General features: G+C 44.2%; 1 protein-coding gene across 1 annotated transcript in view; it reads left to right on the top strand.

Moving 5' to 3' along the window:
- The first annotated feature begins 990 nt into the window (after positions 1 to 990).
- LOC104597410 (uncharacterized) overlaps positions 991 to 22,236 on the top strand; it is a 34,891-nt gene continuing 13,645 nt past the window's right edge. Inside the window, 12 exon segments of the mRNA XM_088891466.1 lie at positions 991 to 1,291; positions 1,444 to 1,978; positions 7,251 to 7,296; positions 7,298 to 7,377; positions 11,788 to 12,353; positions 12,417 to 12,655; positions 12,658 to 13,106; positions 13,174 to 13,687; positions 14,553 to 14,618; positions 15,195 to 15,367; positions 15,625 to 16,812; positions 19,325 to 19,523. Coding sequence (XP_088747592.1) covers positions 991 to 1,291; positions 1,444 to 1,978; positions 7,251 to 7,296; positions 7,298 to 7,377; positions 11,788 to 12,353; positions 12,417 to 12,655; positions 12,658 to 13,106; positions 13,174 to 13,687; positions 14,553 to 14,618; positions 15,195 to 15,367; positions 15,625 to 16,812; positions 19,325 to 19,523 — 4,356 coding nt within the window.

The raw sequence follows: 22,236 nt of genomic DNA, 5'->3' as shown, positions 1-22,236 counted from the left end.
TATATATATATATATATATTTTTTGGAGTTCAGGTTTCATTAAATAAAATCTAAGTTGAAATACCCTTCTAACATTTTCAATTGAACAAAGTCAAACTGATTCCAACTAAAAAAAATATTGTTGGGTTATGCATTGTTAATTTGTTATACCGTAGTAAAAGTATTTAACTATATGGTGGTTAGCCTTATTCTATGAAAATCAAGCTCTTTCTCTTATTGGAACATCGAATTCCGGTATTCCAACCATTTGTTGAGATTGCTTTCCTGAGTTCCTCGGATTTCTTCTTTCTTTCATTGCATGGATTGGTTCAATTTTCGATTAACCTAAAAAAATGCAATTAATCGAATCAATCAGTATATGTATTTATTATGTATTATATTTATATTATAATTTATAATTATCTATTATAAATATAAAAATTGAAAAATCGAAGAACCCAAATCAATCAACCGGTTAAATAGATGGTTTGGGTCGTTTTCAGTTCATAGATTTTCAAAAACTGGTAGTATCAATTTGGTTTCAAAAAATACCCTACGGTTTAGTTTAATGGAACCGTGAGTAACCCTCAAACACCAATTGCACACGTGGAGTTTTGGAGGCTTGGAGCTGCATCACAATCTCTTCATTGATTCGCTCCATTTCTCTCTATTCAATTATTCAATGAGGAATTGATTCTTTCCCCTCAAAACAAACTTCACAGCTTAAGATGTTTTAATTTAAAGGTAGAAGGACCACCGTTTTCCAGAATTGTTTTTAAGAAGTCGTACACCACCTAACCCAGATTTCATTAATTTATTTTACATTAATTTTGATAGATGACCTTAATTTAATTTACTTGATCAGCAATTTTATGATCTCTTTTCACTAGCTTATGCATCCCATCCAGCGCCATGAAGCCATCACCCCTCAAGACCCTCACAGAGACGAACCCTTACAAATCATAAAATCTCCTTACACACCCTTCCGTTCAGTTGCCCTCCGTAGGAAAGATGCCGGCAAATGTGGTGGCAAATGCAGTGGTTAACGCCACCTTTGGAGTTCTACTACAACGGCTGACCACTATCGCTATCGAGGAGATTACGTTGTTACGGGATGTTGAAAAAGATCACGCAAATCTAGAGAAGACACTTTCCATGATGAGAGCCGTGCTCGTCGATGCAGAGGAATAGCAAGCAAAGAGCTCTGCAATGAAAGCTTGGGTGAAGCAGTTCAAAGATGCTGTTTATGATGCAGAAGGCGTAATAGACGAGTTTGCAACGGAAGCTTTGCGACGACAAGTTGTGATTCATGGTAGCACAAGGATGGAAGTACGCAACTTCTTTTCCAGTTCAAATCCTCTTGTATTTCGTCGTGACATGGTCATAAGATAAAAGAAATCAGTGACAGACTTCGTGGCTTAATATCAGATAATTCCATGTTAAATCTTATGAATACGCTGCCAGTGGAAAATATGTCGCCGGTAGGTCCTGGGAATATAGAGAGGGAGCAAACCCACTCCTTTGTATGCACATCGAATGTAAGAGGACGAAAAGAGGACAAGGAGAAGATTATAAATCTTTTACTTAGTTGTGATGATGTTGAAAATGAGGCGATAGAGGAGAAGGTCGACGTTGTTTCCATTATTCCCATAGTTGGGATAAGGGGGTTAGGGAAGACCACACTCGCTCAGTTAGTTTACAATGATCTGAGTGTTGTAAATCACTTCAACCTAAGAATCTGGGTGTGCGTGTCGGATGAGTTTGATGTTAAAAAGCTGACGGAAAAAATTATAAGATCTACCACCAATGCAGAATTTCCCAACTTAGATATCGATCAATTGCAAGCTCGCCTTCGAAAAGAACTGGATGGAAAGAGATACTTACTGGTGCTGGACGATGTGTGGAATGAGGATCAAGAGAAGTGGGTTAAGCTGAGAAGTTTGTTGGTGGGTGTTGATTGTAGAATGGGAAGCAAAATTGTGAAACCAGAGCTTGGCTGGTTGATTCTTTCTATGTTTCATTCATTGAGAAAACTCAAATATATATACACGGCTACAACCCTACAATCAAGCAACTAAATCTCCTAAGTTTATGGCAACTAAAACATATCTTTCCTAACTGAAATATACATGATATACATGCCAAGGAAAGGAGATATACACGGATACTAGTTTCTAATTTTCAGCACAATCCTAACACCCCCCTCAAGTTGGAGTATGTAGATTGTGAATGCCCAACTTGCGAAGAATGTACTCAAATTCTCTGCTACCCAGTGCCTTTGTAAAAATGTCAGCCAGTTGAACGGTAGTCGACATATAAGCAGGATGAATGCAACCATTTTGAATCTCACTACGTACAAAATGGCAATCAACTTCAATATGTTTCATACGCTCATGAAACACTGGATTTGCTGCAATATGTAAGACTGCCTGACTATCACAATACAATCGCATTGGGTTTGGATGCGTAACTCCAAGAGCCAATAACAATCCTTTCAGCCATTTTAATTCACACATGGCAGTGGCCATAGATCGATACTCTGCTTCCATTGAAGAACGAGTCACAGTGTGTTGTTTCTTAGTTTTCCAGGAAATAGGCAAGTTCCCAAGCAGAATAAACCACCTAGACAGAGAACGTCAGGACAAAGGATAGCTCGCCCAGTCTGAATCACACCATGCATACAACTACAAGTTACAGTCTAACCGCAACAAAATTCCTTGACCAGGATTTCCTTTCAAGTAGCGCACCATTCGCAATGCGGCCTCCCAATGTCTTTCCCGTGGTTGCTGCATAAATTGTGACAGAACATGCACACAGTAAGACAACTCTGGACGAGTTGCTGAGAGATAAATAAGTCTGCCCACCAAGCGCCTGTATCGCTCAGGTTCAGATAAAAGGAGCAGGTTTTGCACCAAGTAATCCAACGTCAGAGATAATATCCAAAGCATATTTACGTTGAGTTAGAAAAATTCCTGTTGAGTTTCGGGCAACTTCAATGCCCAAAAAATATTTCAATGGTCCCAAGTCTTTCATATGAAAGCAGTCACTCAAATATTTCTTGAAGACTTGAATTGCCATACGATCATTACCTGACATGACAATGTCGTCTACATACACGAGAACAAGCACATGCACCTTGTCTCGACGAAAGGTGAAGAGGGAGTAATCTGAACATGATTGCTGAAATCCATATGTCTTCAAGGCTGCAGCTAATTTAGCAAACCAACATCTCGGCGCTTGTTTCAAGCCATACAGAGATTTTCTCAACCGACACACCATACCTGGTTTATCTGACTGAAAACCAGGAGGCATTCGCATATAAACTTCCTCATGAAGATCACCATGCAAGAATGCATTATGCACGTCCATTTGATGAACCTCCCAATTTCTAGCTGCTGCAACTGCAAGAAAGGTGCGTACAGTAACCATTTTTGCAACTGGGGCAAAAGTTTCATTATAATCAATTCCCTCAACCTGCTTGTTCCCAAAAATCACGAGACGGGTTTTGTATCTTTCCACTGTCCCATCAGCATTATATTTGATTCGATACACCCATTTGCATCCTATGGCTTGTTTTCCTGATGGCAAAGGTTCCACAATCCATGTCTGATTATTTTCAAGTGCCTGTATTTCTTTCTGCATTGCATATCTCCATTTTTCATCCTTTACGGCCTCAGCAAAAGAAGTAGGTTCAACTCCTGCAGTAATAGCTGCTAAGAAAGCACGATGTCGACAAGAAAAATTGTTATAGTTCACATAGTTATCTATGGGATAAGGACTACCTACAGAATGTGATTAGTCAAGTGAGCTTGCAAAGAGACGCGGAGAGGGACTCAATCGTTGTGCGGTGTGAAGCACATAATCTCTCAACCTTGTGGATTGTTGTTTTTGTCGATGCACACGCCCAAATGAAAATCATATTGCTGTTGCTGCTCAATATTGCCACCCCCCTTACGTCAGGACTGTTTTCGCCTGCATTTTCTGTGGTGGCATCACAAGGATGCATGGGTTCACCAGCATTTGCATTCAATTCTACGTGGGTTCCTTCTTCAGCGAATTCACCTCGCTGGTCAATCTCCATCTTGCCATTTGCCTATCCATGTAAATGAGTGGACGGCACCAACACCTCATCTGTCCCACCTATTCCACAATTAAATTGGCCTTGTGCTTTGTTTGGTTGTTCATCTTCCTTGCGTGCATAAGGGAATTCATCTTCTAAAAAAGTAACATCTCTCGATGCAAAGAACGTGTCAGACTCTAAATTATACAAGTTCCATCCTTTCTTTCCAAAAGAATACCCAACAAAAACACACCGTCTGCTTCGATTGACAAATTTATCCCCTCCATGTCCATGATTGTGCGCATATGCCAAGCAACCAAAAACTCGCACATTATCATAAGAAGGAGGTTTCCCAAATAAAACTTCAAACGGAGTTTTTCCCTTCAACAGAATGGATGATGTCCGATTAATCAAATAACATGCGGTCAATACACATTCCCCCCAAAAATCAATAGGCATGCTAGCTTAAAAACGCAATGCTCGGGTAACATTGAGTATGTGGCGGTGTTTGCGTTCAACCCTCCCGTTTTGTTGAGAGGTCCCGACACAAGTGGTTTGATGAATAATACCATTTTCAGCAAAATATCTAGCCAATCAGACAAACTCAGTCCCATTATCAATACGAATCACTTTTATAGGTTTGTCAAATTGCCTTTGAACCATAGCAAAAAAATTTCAAAGAACTCGTCCCACTTCCGTCTTATCAACCAAAAGATAAATCCAAACACCTCTAAAAAAATCATCTACTATTGTCAAGAAATAATGAGCACCACAAGAAGCTGCAGTTCTATAAGGACCCCATAAATCACAATGAATTAACTCAAAAATATCGGATGCTTTATTATTACTAGAAATAAACTCTTATCGACATTGTTTAGCTCGGAAGCATACATCACAACCCTTAATACTGTCATCATTATTATTCTTAGTACTAACAAAAGGCAGTAACTTAACAATTTTATAAGAAGGATGCCCTAACCTTTGATGCCAAATATCACACGTCCTGATCTCTATAGTCTTCATTGCTTTTGCTGATGCAATGCTCCGGAAATAATAGAGTCCCTCTCGCTGCTCACCCGCTCCAATCAGCATCCTCATAGTGTGGTCCTGTATCACACGGAATTTATTAGTGAACTGAACAATACAGTTCGACTCCTCAATCAATTGCGACATAGAAATTAAATTGCATATCAAACTAGGCACATATAAAATATTAGTCAGCTTCAGATGATCGTCCAGCACAACTATGCCTTCTTTCTCTGCTATTGTCGCTTTCCCATCTAACATCCCGACAGAACATGGAATGACATCTTTTATGTCTCTCATCGACTCGAGGCTTCCTGTCATATGATGAGAAGCCCCTATGTCTATTATCCATTCTGACAATTTTTGCTTACCACTTAGTCGTTGACTCCCGTCTTTCTGTGTGTTCAAAAGGTTGAGTAACATGTTCCACTGCTCACTACTTAGTCCATTTAACCTAGTCTTGACTACATCAATTGATTCTCCTTGAGACGCATTGCCTTGCGTAGAGACTTTGGCTGTATTGGCCCTGACTTGGCCGCCACGACCTTTTCCTCCTGCCCCTGCTCCTTGTTTCTATCCACTACGCCCACGGCCTACTCCACGAGCATTATTTTTTGGCTGATCACCCCACCATTCAGGGTAGCCGATCAGTTGGAAACAAGACTCTGCATCGTGGCCTGCCTTGTTGCAGTGAGTACATACCACATTCTTGTCTTTGCCTTCGCTTTGCCTCTTCCCTGCTTGAACTGTGAAGGCCACAAGTTCAGTCTTCTCTTCCTTTGTGCGGGTCATGGTTTGAACTTGCTCCTCCTGAATCACTATGGCATAGGCTCGATTCAAACTTGGCAAAGGTTCTGTACTTAGTATATGCGAACACACACCTCCATAGACCGTGTCATCTAGCCCCACAAAAAATTGATGAAGTTTCTCTTCATCTTGCTTCTTATCCCATGCCCTGCTTATGTCGCAGCTGCACTTACCACATTGACAAGTCGGATATTGCTCATAATTTCCCAATTCCTCTCAAATCATCTTGAGTTTGCCATAGTAATTCAGAATCGTCATACCCCTTTGTTTGCAATTCGCCAGCTCAGATTTGAGTTGTTGAACTTGTGGTCCATTACCAATTCGCCAGCTCAGTTTGCCATAGTAATTTACGGTTGAACGTAAATTAGGTTCAATCATATTCAGAATCCACGACACAAGCATGGAATTCACCATCCACCAATCTTCCTATTCCATCGAATCGTTCGAAGGTTGTCTCACCGATCCGTCGATGAAGCCAAATTTCTTCTTGGCTCGCAGCGCCGTTCTTATCGCTCGAGCCCATTCATCATAGTTGTCGCCTCTAAGCTGGATCTGTGTGATAATGCTACCTGGATTGTCATTGATTGATAGAAGGTAGGGCGAGATCACGTTCTTTGTCAATTGACCACCGCCCTGTTCTTTTTCTTTGCTTCCAGCCATACTGACTACTGTGTATGAAAACCCACAATCGGCGGTAGAATCGCCACAAAAGACAGAGAACCGATCTCCGGATCTTCCTAAAACCTATCGCAGAACTTCGATTCGCCGGAAACCCGTTAAAGATTAGGACGTTCTGATCGAGAATGAACCCCTGAGTTCTCTGCCTGTTAATCGCACTCTTCGGAGTACAAGAAGAAGAACTGTTCAAGAAAAGGAACAAGAGAAAGAAGACCTCAACATTTTAACTGAGCCCCTTCATCGGAAGTTCAGTTTCTTCCCTTCATCGACGATGGATTTTCGCAGCCTTGGGGAGGATGGCTCTTGTTGCATCCAGTGTCTCCCTATCCATTGCCGCGGCCTTGACTCTTCTGGTTCAGAGGGGAGGATCATATCCACTTATGGCTCTGATACCATGTGAAACCAGAGCTTGGTTGGTTGATTCTTTCTGTGTTTCATTCATTGAGAAAACTCAAATATATATACACGGCTACAACCCTACAATCAAGCAACTAAATCTCCTAAGTTTATGGCAACTAAAACATATCTTTCCTAACTAAAATATACATGATATACATGCCAAGGAAAGGAGATATACACGGGAAAGGAGATAAGGAGATATAAGGAGATATACACGGGAAAGGAGATAAGGAGATATACACGGATACTAGTTTCTAATTTTCAACACAATCCTAACAAAAATCTTAATAACAACGCGTAGCAGAAAGGTGGCATTGATGATGGGTACAATTGATGATGCATGCCATTTGGTCTCTGTTTCAGCAACGGGCGTTTAAATCAGGAGGAGAAGAGCAGAAGCAGCATCCAAAGCTTGTGAAGATTGGGAAGTGATGAGGGCAGATTTGTCCCTCCAGTGAAATTGCGACACGTGGCACCCCGTGACAACTAGGCAAGCCCCCAGGCAACAACTTACTAAGTTGGTCCCCCCCCGAGCACCGGTCTGGCTGGCCTGGCGCGACCTGCGCGCGACCTGGCGCGGCCTGCGCGTGACCTGCACGGCCTGGCGCGGCCTGCGCGTGACCTGCGGGCCTGGCGCGGCCTGCGCGCGACCTGGCCGGATCAGCCTGCCACATGCGCCGACCTGGCAACCTGGCCCGGACACAGGCGCCAACCTGGCAATCTGGCCTGGACACAGGCGCCGACCTGACAACCTGACCCGGACAGGCGCCGACCTGACGACCTCACCCGGACACAAGCGCCGACCTGGCAACCTGGCCCGGACACCGACCCGCCAACTGACACAGGCGCCGACCTGGCAACCTGGCCCGGACACCGACCCGCCGACTGACACAGGCGCCGACCTGGCAACCTGGCCCGGACACCGACCCGCCGACAGACACAGGCGCCGGCCTGGCAACCTGGCCCGGACACCGACCCGTCGACTGACAAGCGCCGACCTGACAACCTGGCCCAGGTGCCGACCTGGCCGCCTGGCACAAGCGCCAGCCTGACAACCTCGAGGAGTTCATCACCGTACCCCGGTTCTGACGGGATATGACGTCTTACCATTTGAAGGCTTTTCTCCCACCTAACCCGCGAGGGCACCACTATATAAGGACTTCGACCCCCAAAGCCAGGGGAAAAAAGGAGAAAAAAGTATGGTAACCCCCGCTCTCTAGCTCTCTCATTTCTCTCCAAGCCCTCTGTAATCAGAATGCTAACTTAGGCATCAGAGAGTCCCCGCCGGGAAAATACCCCCGGGTCCTCTGATTCAGTTCCCGCAGGTCCCTCAGCTCCCGCCGTCTACAAAGGAGAGAGAATCACCTCACGCGGAGGTTAGTCGGGTTGCGCTGCACCAGGGAGCTCCACCATCCTCTGAGTTGCAGACCGCCTAGGAGCAAGTCAAGTGACGAGTTCGCCATCAGGCAGTTCGCCACCAGGGAGCACTGCTGGGCAGTTCGCCACCAGGCAGTTCGCCATCAGGCAGTTCGTCACCAGGCAGTTCGCCATCAGGCAACACCACCAGGCAGTTCGCCATCAGGCAGTTCGCCACCAGGGAGCACTACCAGGCAGTTCACCACCGGGCAGTTCGCCACCAGGCAGTTCGCCACCAGGGAGCATCACCAGGCAGTTCGCCACCAAGCAGTTCGCCATCAGGCAGTTCGCCACCAGGGAGCACTGCCGGGCAGTTCGCCATCAGGCAGTTCGTCACCAGGCAGTTCGCCATCAGGCAGCGCCACCAGGCAGTTCGCCATCAAGCAGTTCGCCACCAAGGAGCACTGCCGGGCAGTTCGCCACCAGGCAGTTCGCCATCAGGCAGTTCGCCACCGGGTAGTTCGCCACCAGGCAGTTCGCCCCTAGGCAGTTCGCCACCAGGGAGCATCACCAGGCAGTTCTCCCCTAGGAAGTTCGCCACCAAGTAGCTCATCACCAAGGCACGTCACCACCAGGTCAAACACGAGGTACTTAGCCAAAAAAATTTATACATCACAAAAAATGGTACGTGACCAAAAACGGTTACATCAATTGGCGCCGTCTGTGGGAATACGCTACGAAAAGCTAAGTTCTCATCCTACAAAAGCTAAGTTCTCATCCTACCAAAGCTAAGTCCTCACTTTTTTGAAGATATCACTTTATAGTTTACATTTTTTATGAACTCAAAAACTATGCAGGGGGCTAACAGACTAAGTAGCTCTACCAACCTTACTTTCGATTCAGATGATGCCTCATCAGTCCTCTCCGCAAGGTCCCCCTACAAAGATGAGCTCTTCGTGGCTTCCGCGGGAGTTGACGGCCAACAGACTACATAGGCGCCCTTACCGGTCGAGCCTTCCAAGGCTCCCGTGTGAGCTGGCAACCTAAAGTTAGTAGTGCTGCCCCCGAAGGTCGAGCCCCTAGTAGCTTCTTGTAGGAGTGGGTGACCGGCATTACGAAGCTGATGCAGCACAATCATAGCTCGACACCTCACAGTCAAAGCCTACGGGCCACATTACTGCTTAAGACCCGGTCGCCTCTCCGGCACGGGCAAAAGTCAAAAAAGAGTAGACCACGAGTCACTCCCAAAAGCCTACGGGCCACATTACTGCTTAAGACCCGGTCGCCTCTCCGGCACGGGCAAAAGTCAAAAAAGAGTAGACCACGAGTCACTCCCAAAAGCCTACGGGCCACATTACTACTTAAGACCCGGTCGCCTCTCCGGCACAGGCAAAAGTCAAAAAAGAGTAGACCACGAGTCACTCCCAAAAGCCTACGGGCCACATTACTGCTTAAGACCCAGTCGCCTCTCCAGCAGGGGCAAAGTCAAAAAAGAGTAGACCACGAGTCACTCCCAAAAGCCTACGGGCCACATTACTGCTTAAGATCCGGTCGCCTCTCTGGCACGGGCAAAAATAAAAAAAGAGTAGACTATGAGTCACTCCCAAAGCTTGCAGGCCACACTATTGCTAAATATCCAATCGCTTTCTCAGCAGGAACAAAATCAGCAAAAGTGAACTATAAGTTGCCCCAGAGCCTAAGGGCTACACTACTGAAACCAGCGGAGACCCCCTCGTCTTATTGGCAGCTCGCCACATACAGGCAGCTCCCAAAGCCTAAGGAATTGGATCAAAACTTACTAGCTCGTCGACTTACGAGCCAAAAGAAATCTACTCCCTTCGCTGAGTTACTCTCAGCTCGGGAGTGGGGGGTAATTGATGAGGGCAGATTTGGCCCTCCAGTGAAATTGCGACATGTGGCACCTCGTGACAACTAGGCAAGCCCCCAGGCAACAACTTACCAAGTTGGTCCCCCCCCCGAGCACCGGTCTGGCTGGCCTGGCGTGACCTGGCGCGACATGCGCACGACCTGTGCGCGACCTGGCGCGGCCTGCGCGTGACCTATGCGGCCTACGCGCGACCTGCGCGCGGCCTGCACACGACCTGGCGCGACCTGCACGACCTGGCCGGATCAGCCTGCCACATGCGCCAACGTGGCAACCTGGCCCGGACACAGGCGCCAACCTGGCAATCTGGCCCGGACACAGGCGCCGACCTGACAACCTGACCCGGACACAGGCGCCGACCTGACGACCTCACCCGGACACAGGCGCCGACCTGGCAACCTGGCCCGGACACCGACCCGCCGACTGACAGGCGCCGGCCTGGCAACCTGGCCCGGACACCAACCCGCCAACTGACACAGGCGCCGACCTGGCAACCTGGCCCGGACACCGACCCGCCGACTGACATAGGCGCCAACCTGGCAACCTGGCCCGGACACCGACCTGCCGACAGACACAGGCACCGGCCTGGCAACCTGGCCCGGACACCGACCTGTCGACTGACAGGCGTCGACCTGACAACCTGGCCCAGGCGCCAACCTGGCCGCCTGGCACAAGCGCCAGCCTGACAACCTCGAGGAGTTCATCACCGTACCCCGGTTCTGACGGGATATGACGTCTTACCATTTGAAGGCTTTTCACCCACCTAACCCGCGAGGGCACCACTATATAAGGACTTCGACCCCAAAGCCAGGGGAAAAAAGGAGAAAAAAGTATGGTAACCCCCGCTCTCTAGCTCTCTCATTTCTCTCCAAGCCCTCTGTAATCAGAATGCTAACTTAGGCATCGGAGAGTCGCCGCTGGGAAAATACCCCCGGATCCTCTGATTCAGTTCCCACAGGTCCCTCAGCTCCCGCCGTCTACAAAGGAGAGAGAATCACCTCACGCGGAGGGTAGTCGGGTTGCGCTGCACCAGGGAGCTCCACCATCCTCTGAGTTGCAGACCGCCTAGGAGCAAGTCAAGTGACGAGTTCGCCATTAGGCAGTTCGCCACCAGGGAGCACTGCCGGGCAGTTCGCCACCAGGCAGTTCGCCACCGGGCAGTTCGCCCCTAGGCAGTTCGCCACCAGGGAGCACTACCAGGCAGTTCGCCACCGGGCAGTTCGCCCCTAGGCAGTTCGCCACCAGGCAGTTCGCCATCAGGCAGTTCGCCACCAGGGAGCACTGCCGGGCAGTTCGCCACCAGGGAGCACTGTCGGGCAGTTCGCCACCAGGGAGCACTGCCGGGCAGTTCGCCACCAGGCAGTTCGCCACCAGGGAGCACTACCAGGCAGTTCGCCACCGGGCAGTTCGCCACCAGGCAGTTCGCCACCAGGGAGCATCACCAGGCAGTTCGCCACCAGGCAGTTCTCCCCCAGGAAGTTCGCCACCAAGTAGCTCATCACCGAGGCACGTCACCACCAGGTCAAACACGAGGTACTTAGCCAAAAAAATTTATACATCACAAAAAATGGTACGTGACCAAAAACGGTTACATGAGGAAGGAAATAGTAAAGAAATGTGGAGGGGTGCCGCTTGCAGCAAGGACTCTTGGAAGTCTAATGCGCTATAAGAGAAATGAAAGGGAGTGGGTGCAGGTGCGAGATAATGAAATTTGGAAAATAGAAGAGAAACCAAACCAAATCATGAAAGCATTGAAGTTGAGCTATGATCATCTGCCTTCCCATCTGAAACAATGCTTTGCGTTTTGCCCGGTGTTTCCAAAGGATTATGTGATGGAGAAGGAGACGTTGATCCAATTATGGATGGCGCAGGGGTTCATTAATATTATTCAAACAACAACGTCTTCGTCAGGACCGAGTATGGAGGATACAGGGGAGCAGTATTTCAATGAATTAGTATGGGGATCCTTCTTTCAAGATGTAAGAGAAGATTATATAAGAGGACTGACATATTGTAAAATGCATGACCTTGCACGATTAGTTGCAGGGGACGAATGTATGGTGGTGGATCAACGAAAGTCATCCAGCAGAAACATTATTAATCCTACTGCATTTGCAGAAAGAGTTAGACACCTAGCAATATTGGCGGTGATGGTGATAATTCGTGGGATTTGTTAAAAGAGGGGAAGAAACTACGGACGCTAATTTTGTTGTTTTACGCAAACAGAAGTAGAATATCATCAGCCGCATTTCTCGATGAAGTGTTTTCAAATTTCAGTTGCTTACGGGTGTCGGTTAGACTTACTTAAAGCTGCAGAGATCAAAGAGTTGCCAGCATCCATAAGAAATTTGAAGCACTTAAGGTACTTTGACCTTTCTTCGACTACGGGTATTAAAACACTTCCCTCCACTTTTACTCCGCTCCAGAACTTGCAGACCCTCAAACTCCGAAACTGTAAACACTGCACCTAAAAGAATTGCCGAATGATATTAGAAACATGACTAATCTGAGGTACATCGACCTCTATTGTTGTAAAAGCATTACACAACTCCCATCTTCTATTACCAAACTGCAGAATTTGCATACCCTACATCTCAGCTTATGTAAGAGTCTTGAAAATTTTCCAGTAAATTTAGGAAAACTCACAAAGCTCACAACATTGAAGTATTTCCCTGTGGGTGTGGGTGGGAAGGGATCCCCGTCATGCGCCAGACTAAGAGAGTTGCATGGCCTGAACCAGCTCAGCGGTGAGTTAAGAATTGAAGGCCTCGAAAATGTGAGAGATGCCAGGGATGCCGAGCAAGCAAACTTGAAGGACAAGCCATACCTTACATCCCTGCAATTCGATTATGATGATGGTGATGGCGATGATGATGATGATGATGAAAATTATTCCCTGGCATCCAACGACCGTTGAAGACATGGAGATATGTGGTTGTAGTTCTCAGCAATTAGAGTCAATGCTGCTGATGAGGATGATCAGGTGCAGTAGGACGGCCAATATGATCACAACCACAACAACTACTTCACTTTCATGTGAAGAAGAAGACTTGAAAGGTTTTACATTTCCAGAGGAGGCCGTGCAAATTCATCAAGGTTTGATTTCTCTTCGGAGGCTTGTTATTAAGAAATGCTGGAATTTGAAGTCCTTGTATCAATTACAAGGCTTGCAATACCTCACCGCCCTTGAGGAGCTACAGATTGAAGAATGCCCAAAGCTTTGTTCATTGGAGGGAATCCAACTCCTTACTGCCTTGAAAGAGTTGACGATTGAAAGCCTTGCAAAACTACAGAGGCTGCCACAGAAAGAGCTAGGAAAGCTTAGTATTTCAAAGTGTCCCCCCTCTTATCTATCAAGTCTATTCCAGGGGCTTCAAAACCTCCCATCACTTGGAATGCTCACACTCTATGGTTTCACTGATTTGATAACTCTACCGCAATCACTTGGAGACCTCACATTTCTTCAGCATCTTGAAATTGTTGGTTTCCCTAATTTGGTCTCTCTACCACGGTCACTTGGAAACCTCACTTTCCCTTAGGTTCGTTGTTTCTATGTGGTGATTGATGATGGGCTTTCCATCCATAATTCTATCTTCTTCTTCCTGTTAGGTTCGTTATAACTCAAAACCCTCTCCTCTTGTGTTTATCTTCTGTTCTTTTACTTTGCTCTTTTAAGAATCTGAAGATGTTTACTTTCCTTATTTTTTGTTTTGTTTTGATTCATCTAAAGCAGGATCTAGCTAGTAGTGATGGGAACCTTATTATGGCACTTGAAGAATTATGAGCCTGGAACCTGCCTGCCTGCTGGATTCAAGCGTTTCCTATACCTGTTGAGGCCTTGCAAGTGCTTTCATTCCCCAGGGGGGTCTCTTCTTTGCACAACGAAGCGAGGCGCGCAGAATATATTTCAAAGGTTATAGAGCTTTTTCTCTAGTCATTTTTCTTCTTATATATCAAAACTCTGTATTAAGAAACATTTATAAATCAGGATATCCAACTTGTGCCTTTTTGTTAATCCTTGGAAATGGAAGTATTAAACCCATCCTAAATATACATATTTCCTTTTGCCCTGTTTCTGGTTTTGCTATGTCATTTGCCCTAGCATGAGATTTGAAACATGATTTTGAGTTTTATCCCAATTAAGTTTTACCTGATCAATTGAATTTTATGTGTTTCATAACCTATAACTTTTTGAGGTATAATCTATCATCCGATTGTTTTTCTTTAACAAAATAAAACATCGACCTGGGTCCGCATATAGTTGTTATATATAATCTTCGAAGCAGTTTATAATAACTGACGACTCATTCTCTGATTTTGTATTATAGGTTAAGCTTTTACATTTTGTACATCTTGCTCCAGATAGAAGTCAAAGTGTTGGCACTCTTAACAAAAATAGCCGTGAAAGCACATGCCAGAACTCAAAAGGTGACTGATTTCTTCTCTCGTTCATCCTTGCTGTGGCCATCCCTGCCAAAATCAGACAAAAAAAATGGTAACCCCCCTCTCCTTCAGCATGGTTCCCAAGGAAAGAGGGGGGAGGCAGGGAGCAATGATATTGCCTCTGATGAAATAGAGAAACATGACTATTCAAAATACAAACTTCAACACTTGTAGAAAAACAAACATTCTTCAATAATTTGGGAAAAATAGAGATACGGAGGCATTGAAAAAGACTCTTTTGCCCATCATTCTTCTTTAAATTTTCAAAATGAAAAATTTTGACGCCTTTCTAAAATTGCCGAGGCTTATCTCCATACTGAAACCTCTCTCACAAAATTTTATACGATTGATCAGTACCAAAAAAAAATTCATTAGAATAATCTTTGATCAACAAGAAGAGATGATGAATCAGAAGCAAAGATGCGAGTCAGATTAGGTATCTATTACTCTATTTGAGTTTGGGGCTGATTTCACTCCGTCTGGTTCAATTAGATGATGCTAACAGGCATATAAGACCAAAAAATCCTAATTTATTTTGGTTTTCTCAGACTCAAATCTCAGATCTACGATCATATACAACCAGAGATGGCACCAAGAAAACTAATGGGTTTTGAAGATGTTCTTGTTTTGACAGGCGTCAATGAGAGAACCCAATTCGTTCTTGAATCCTCGAGTGTAAACCGCTGGGATCCTCTATTCTTACACCCTTTCTTTAAGTTCGGAGACCATCGGAAGTCAGAACAAGGACAAGGTTCTTCCTCCAATCCGAACTGAATTTCGCTCCACTACCCTAGATCCTCCTGTTCTGAATCTAGCATAACAGAGGTCGACCCCCTTGAATCAACCTAATCTCCGACACCGATTTGCAGATCCAAATCCAAGACACTGAGCCTTCAAAAGCCCCATCTCATCGCCGTTCTCCAACAACCATTAATAGCCAACCGCAGGAAGAGAAGGTTTTGTCTCACATGTGAGTATGATGAAAACGCAGATGCAATACGACTCCAGGAAAAGGTGTACTCCAGCCACATCTAAATCTCAAACAGTTGATAATGTATTCTTATTGGGGGATCAAGTTTCCTTCTTGGATGATAAAACCCTCCGTCCTTCCAAATCTAGTTCGAATTGTGATAGGGCATTGTAGAAGATGCGAATGTTTTGAAATCTTTGGTCCACTCCCTTTCCTTAAGGATCTAGAACTACATGATTCGACAGCCCTAAAGAAGATTAATGTATGGAATTGGAGGAGACAATGTCAAGTTCAGGGAGGAGATGCATCATCGTCCATATTCCCATCATTAAAAAAACTCTTCCTCCGTGACATGCCTAATTTGGAGGAATGGTGTGGAGCTGGAGACAATGAGGATGCAATTGATGGAGTGGATATGGGGGTACCATTATTCCCTCTCCTTTCCTCTTTGGAGATATCCAACTGCCCTAAATTGGAAACAATTCCTCCACATCCTACTGTTGAAAAGATGGAGTTGTATCATTGTAGTGGCCAACAATTACAGTCAACACTGCTGATGAAGACGAGGTGCAGGACGGTTGATATGACGACAACCACAACAACTTCCTCTCAAGAAGACTTCAAAGGTTTTCCACTTCCTGCAGAGAAGAAGGCGATGCAAGGTTTGATTTCTCTCCGGACTCTTACTATTAAGGAATGCTCAAATTTGACGTCCTTGTCTCAGTTACAAGGCTTGCAATACCTCACCGCCCTTGAGGAGCTACAGATTGAAGAATGTCCAGATTTTTGTTCGTTGGAGGGAATCCAAGCTCTTACTGCCCCGAAAGAGTTGACGATTGAAAGCCTTCCAAAATTACAGCAGCTGCCACAGGATTTGGAGAACCTCCAATCTCTCCGAGACCTTCGTATTTCTCACTGTCCCTTCAATAATGTCGAGGGGTTGGGAACCCTCCCATCACTTCAAAGCCTCGAGATTAATGATGTGCCTGATTTAGTATCTCTACCACAGTCACTTGGAAACCTCAAATCGCTTCAACATCTTCAAATCTATTATATCCCCAATTTGGAATCTCTACCGGAAGAAACGAGGCAATTGACGAGATTACGGGATCTTCGTATTTATGGTTGTCCCCATTTGGAGGAACGATGCTCAAGGGAGACTGGTGAAGATTGGCCGAAGATATCTCATGTCCCTTGTGTTGAAATGTGGTGATTGATGCTCTCCCTCTACTGAGAATTAGTTAATTTGTGGATTCATGCTACTGCAGCTTCCATCCATAACGCTGTGTTCTTCTTGTTAGGTATGTTCTAATTCAAAACACTCTCGTCTTATGATAATGAATCCATTATCTTATCTTCCATTCTTTTACTTGCTCTTTTAAGAACATAAAGATGCTTACTTTCCTTTTTTATTTTGATTCATCTATAGCAGGATCTAGTGAGGGGGATATCTTACTATTATGGCACTTCAGGAGTTGTAAATTTATAAATCAGGATATCCAACATGCTTGTGTCTTTTTGTTAATCCTTGTAAGATGAAAGTATTCAATCAGTCCTAAGTATACATAATTTTGTTTTCTTTTTTTCTATTTCTGGGTTTGCTATGTTCCTCTGTCTTAGCATGGAGCCTTGTTCATGAGATTTGAAGCATGATTTTGAGTTTTATCCCTAAGAAAGAAAAGAAAGAAAATTTTGCCTGATCAATTGAATTGCATGTAAGTGCCTATTGCACCGGTGTTAATCTTGGAAGCAGTTTATGATTGACTGGTTCTCTGCTTTTGTATTGTAGGTTTAGATTTTACATTTCATGCATCTTCCTGTTCTTCATCCTTGTCCATCCCTGCCAAAACCATCCGATTATCACTCAAAAATAGTAATGTCTACTCCCCAACAGTTGCAGGCTTGCAGAATGGGTACCAAGGAGGGGGGGGGGGTCTACAGCGCCTTGAAGATCTTATATAGAAATGTAAGAAAACCCAAATGGGTGGGGTGTGGAGGGGGAGGGGAGGAATGATGTTGCCACTGAATTAGAGAAAGAGGACTACTCAAATCTCAAACTTCGAGAATTGCAGAAAAACAAACATTCAAGAATCATTCTTCAATAACTTAAGAAAAAAAGAGAAAACAGGACTATTTATATTGTGACAAAGCAATAAGCCATTCAGTTTTGCCATTTCAGCTGTTCTCAAATAGCTTCAATTCATAATAAGCATCCTCCATGTATCCTGCCTTCATCCATTTAGATGATGATGGAAGTTGGTTACGAGGATAGATTTACTACCATAGAAACCTCCCCTAAGTTTTCACTTTAATAAAGGCCTCCCATTTAATTTTGAAAAAACCTGCAGTTACCTCCCTTTGGTCATTGTTCCAGTAATGGAAACTTGGAATTTACTAAAATTAGTGCACCTTTCTACATAATTCAAAATGTCAGATTTGCCCTTCTAGGGTAAAAGTTAAAGTTGTTATGGGGTACTTTATTAAATCTTCATATGAATTGATAGGCGTAAGGGTAAAATAATTTTCAATAAAAAAAACACTAATTAGGCCAACATTTCCAGTCTATAACAATGATGGAAGGGAGGTTACTGCAGTTTTTTTCAAAACCACAGGGGGGTTATGAAAATGAAAAACCTCAGGGGAGGTTTTTGTGATTTTTAGTAGCCTCATGGGATGTTTTTATATTTTACCCTTTTTTCAAAAGCTAGTTGTTGTTTAGTGATGTCGGGTCGGGTCTTTGTCTGAAATTCTGAATGTCAGGTTCATTACTAATGGTATCAGTTCAAGAAGGTGAGCTCTATATAATCTCTATTTCTTTAGTCTGTTCTAGTTTTGAACAGATGTATTATATATAATCTTATATATGATTACCTTGATATGACATCTATATTTGGTTCTATTTGAAAATTGAAACATTTGATGAATTCTATGCTTGTGCTCTTTACATAAACTAAACCCACTACAGGCTGCAAACTTTGGTAATAATTGCTCTCCTGTTTTGAGTCATTTAAGGTTTTAAATGATATTATTGTATGTGCACCTTAAATATGCTATTATCTGTACACAAAAAAAAAATTCTGAGCGGTCACTGTTCTACCATAGCATTTCTAATTTCATTATTCTTTAATTTTTAAACAAGTAAGGAAGTTGAAGACATTATGGTTGAACGAGCTCTTCATTTTTGAATGCCTGAGCTAAGGATCTTGTTGAGAATTTTCAAGTTCGAGGTCTCAAGTGCCTGCCCTTTGTGCTTATTACTGTAAATCCTAAGTCAATGTTCTTGAACTATTATTGCAGTCACCCAGAAAATAGCATCACAAATCTATGAATGAGAACCTGGAACCTTCTAGTTGTTCTTGAGGAACTGTTGCAGAGACAATCATCCAAGGATGATTCATTGATATTTTTGGGTGAATATTGACTAGGTGTTGGTCTAAGATGTAGTTTCAATTACAGCTTAATACCTCTTGCTTTTTTTTGGAAGTTGAGGGTAGCATTTTAGGTGATAGATGGAATTTTGTTTCATTTATGGTCAAAGATCTTCTGCGTCCTTCCACAGCGAGATTAGCACTTTATCTGTGGCAAGTTTTGCATTATCATAATATTTATAATGTGACACTTTTCTTTATTTTGGAAGAGTAGGGTAGCATTTTAGGCTTTGTGGGGAGTGTCTTAGAAGTCTGCAAGTGCTGATGTTTCTGTTTGCCTTTTATCTTCTCAGGTTTACATTGCTCTGCTTCATTGGTGTTTTCTCAGGCTTGGCCCTGGTGAATGAATCCTCATCGACATCCAATGATATTCACATTGAGCATTGTACAACCCCTGTTTCAGGATCCCCCAAATTGAGCGTTGATAGATGTTCTCTGAGTAATCCAACGCCTTCAGATATTGAAGTCATCCTCAGGAGCAATGTGGGAGAAGTACTTCCAAGAGTTCAAACGTATTATAGGACAGTAGGATTGGAGGATGTCATTAGAGCCGAGCTTTATGTCACTCCTCTGAAGTGTTTGTATTGCCTTCCCTCTTGGTTACATGATTACACCTTGAACCATGCCATATAAATCATTGTTTTAAAAACATACCAACTTGTGGGAGGTTGAATTTAAATTATTGAACTGAATTGTCTTTGATGTTGCAAGCTTTCAATTTCAATCTATCCCTTTCTGCCATGTTTCAGCATGTACAACGCAGGCCTTTTAGTTAGGGTACATGTTGACTTACCTACACTACACTAAACCATTGTTTTAGAAGGCTGTTGAGGCAAGGCTAAGAAAAAAGGCCTGGCCTCAATAGCCTCAGACTTCACTAGCAAGGCTTAAGCCTTGAGTTGTTTGAGGTTTATGCCTTTGGGCCTTTGGCCTCAAAATGCTCAAGACGCTGGCCTTAAGGTATTGGACAAAAAATAAACATACAAATAACAAATAAATGCATATAAATGTGTAAGAAAATAGTTTGCTTTATTGTTCATGCTTTATTCTTATCCACTTGCCCATTTACCCCATACTTGAACACTTTCTAGTGTTTAGATTTTAGGAAAAAACTAGTATTTTAAGGAGCTCCTTTTTAATAATTAAATAACATAAAACTAACTATGCTTTTGATGCAAAATTTAAAAAATAATAATAAAAAGATGTGCATGGTTCAAATTTCAAAGTGTTGATATTCAATACACCCCTTTTGATGTAGTGGGGTGTATTGGAACAAAGAATATAATTTTGTGTCTAATATATCCAAATGAAGTTTTAATTTTATGTTTTTCATGTCTTTATTATTTATGATTTGCATCTTTTTTTAGGCTTATGCCTCAAAACACCTTGAAGCTTGTACCTTGCCTCTATGAGACCCAACTGCCACGCCTCTGCCATTAGCCTTTTAGAACCTTACACTAGATCACAACAGCTTTACCACCTTAATTTAATAAAAGTTTCTTCCTCAATCTTCTATAAAGCAAAAAGAAATTAAATTACCTTTTAATTTTCACTGTTGTACTGTTCTGGTTGTCTTCCCTGGTCAACCGAGAAACACTTGTTACCTCCCTTTGATCATTGTTCCAGTAATGGAAACTTTGAATTTACTAAATTTCCCTTACTACTTGTTAGTGCACCTTTCTACATAATTCAAAATGTCAGATTTGCCCTTCATATGAATTGATAGGCATAAGGGTATAATGGGTATTTTCAAAAAAACTAATGCATTAGGCCAATATTTCTGGTCTATAACAATGATGGAAGGGAGGTAACTGCAGTTTTTTTCAAAAACACAAGGGAGGTTTTTATGATTTATCAGTAATGAGTAACCTCATGGGATGCTTTTATCAATGTTTTAAAATGCAGAAGCATGACGCGAGGCATTCCACTACCTAGAGGCATGAGGTGTAGTTCAAAACGCAAGAGGCGTAATTCTCCCAAACACAAGGAGGTGTAAGCCTCCTTAAGAGGAGGGCGGTTAGGATGATGATGAAGACGAAGGGGGGATCTCATTTTTTCTTTATTTTTAATAAAAAATATTTTACATTAAGAAGAATAAAGATGCATAGCATTAGTTGAAAGGGGGGGAGGAGATGAGGCGGAGACAGAGATGGGAGAGAGGGAGGGGGGAGGAGATAGAGAGAGGAAAGAGGGGAAGGGAGGGAGGGGGAGGGGATCAGATCAGTTGTTCAGATTTCCCCTCCCCCTCTCTTCCTCCCTTCCCTCTTGCTCTCTCTCTCATCTCCTTTCTCCTCTCCCCTCTCCCCTCTCCCCTCTCTCCTCTCTACTACAGGGAGAGAGAGAGGAGAGAGAGATGAGACAGAGATGGGAGAGAGGGGAGGGGGAGGAGAGAGGATAGAGAGACAGAGGGGGGGAGAGAGAGATAGGGGATGGGAGGGAGGGGTAGGGGATCAATTTCAAATCTGATCAGTTGATCAAATTGCCCATCCCCCTCTCTCTCATCTCTCTCTCTCCTCTCTCCTTTCCCCTCTCTCTACTCTCTATCTCCCTCCCCCTCTCCTTGTATCTGAGAGAGAGAGAGACAGAGGGAGGGGGAAAGATAGAGGGGAAGGGAGGGAGGGGGAGAGGATCAGATCAGATTTCTGATCAGTTGATCAGATTTCCCTCACCTCTCTCTCTCCCATCTCTCTATCTTCTCTCTCCTCTCTCTACTCCCTATCTCCCTCTCCCTGTATCTAAATCAGATACAGGGAGAGGGAGAGGGGAGAGAGAGATGAGAGAGAGAGAGAGGGGGGAGGGGATCAATTGATCAGATTTCCATTCCCTTTAGCTCTCTCTCTCTCCTCTCTTCTCTCACCTCTCTATCTCCCTCTCCTTGTGGGAGGGGGAGGAGAGAGGAGATAGAGGGAGGGGGACAGAGAGAGGGGAAGGGAGGGGATCAACTTATCAGATTTCCCCTCCCCTCCCTCTATCTCCTCTCTCCTCTCCTCTCTGATCAGATACAGGGAGAGGGAGAGATGGGAGAGAGGGAGGGGAGGAGAGAGGAGAGAGAGACAGAAGGAGGGGGGAGACAGAGAGGGGGAGGGGGAGGGGGGGAGGGGATAGATCAGATCTCCCCTCCCCCTCCCTCTAGCTCTCTCTACTTTCTATCTCCCACTCCCTCTCCCTATATCTGATTAGATACAGGGAGAGGTATTAGATATAG

The sequence above is a fragment of the Nelumbo nucifera genome, chromosome 7, assembly GCF_055504915.1.
Source record: "Nelumbo nucifera cultivar China Antique chromosome 7, China Antique-T2T, whole genome shotgun sequence".
Taxonomy (NCBI): Eukaryota; Viridiplantae; Streptophyta; class Magnoliopsida; order Proteales; family Nelumbonaceae; genus Nelumbo; species Nelumbo nucifera.
Note: the sequence above shows the minus strand (reverse complement) of the source record. Positions and strands in the feature narration are given on the sequence as shown.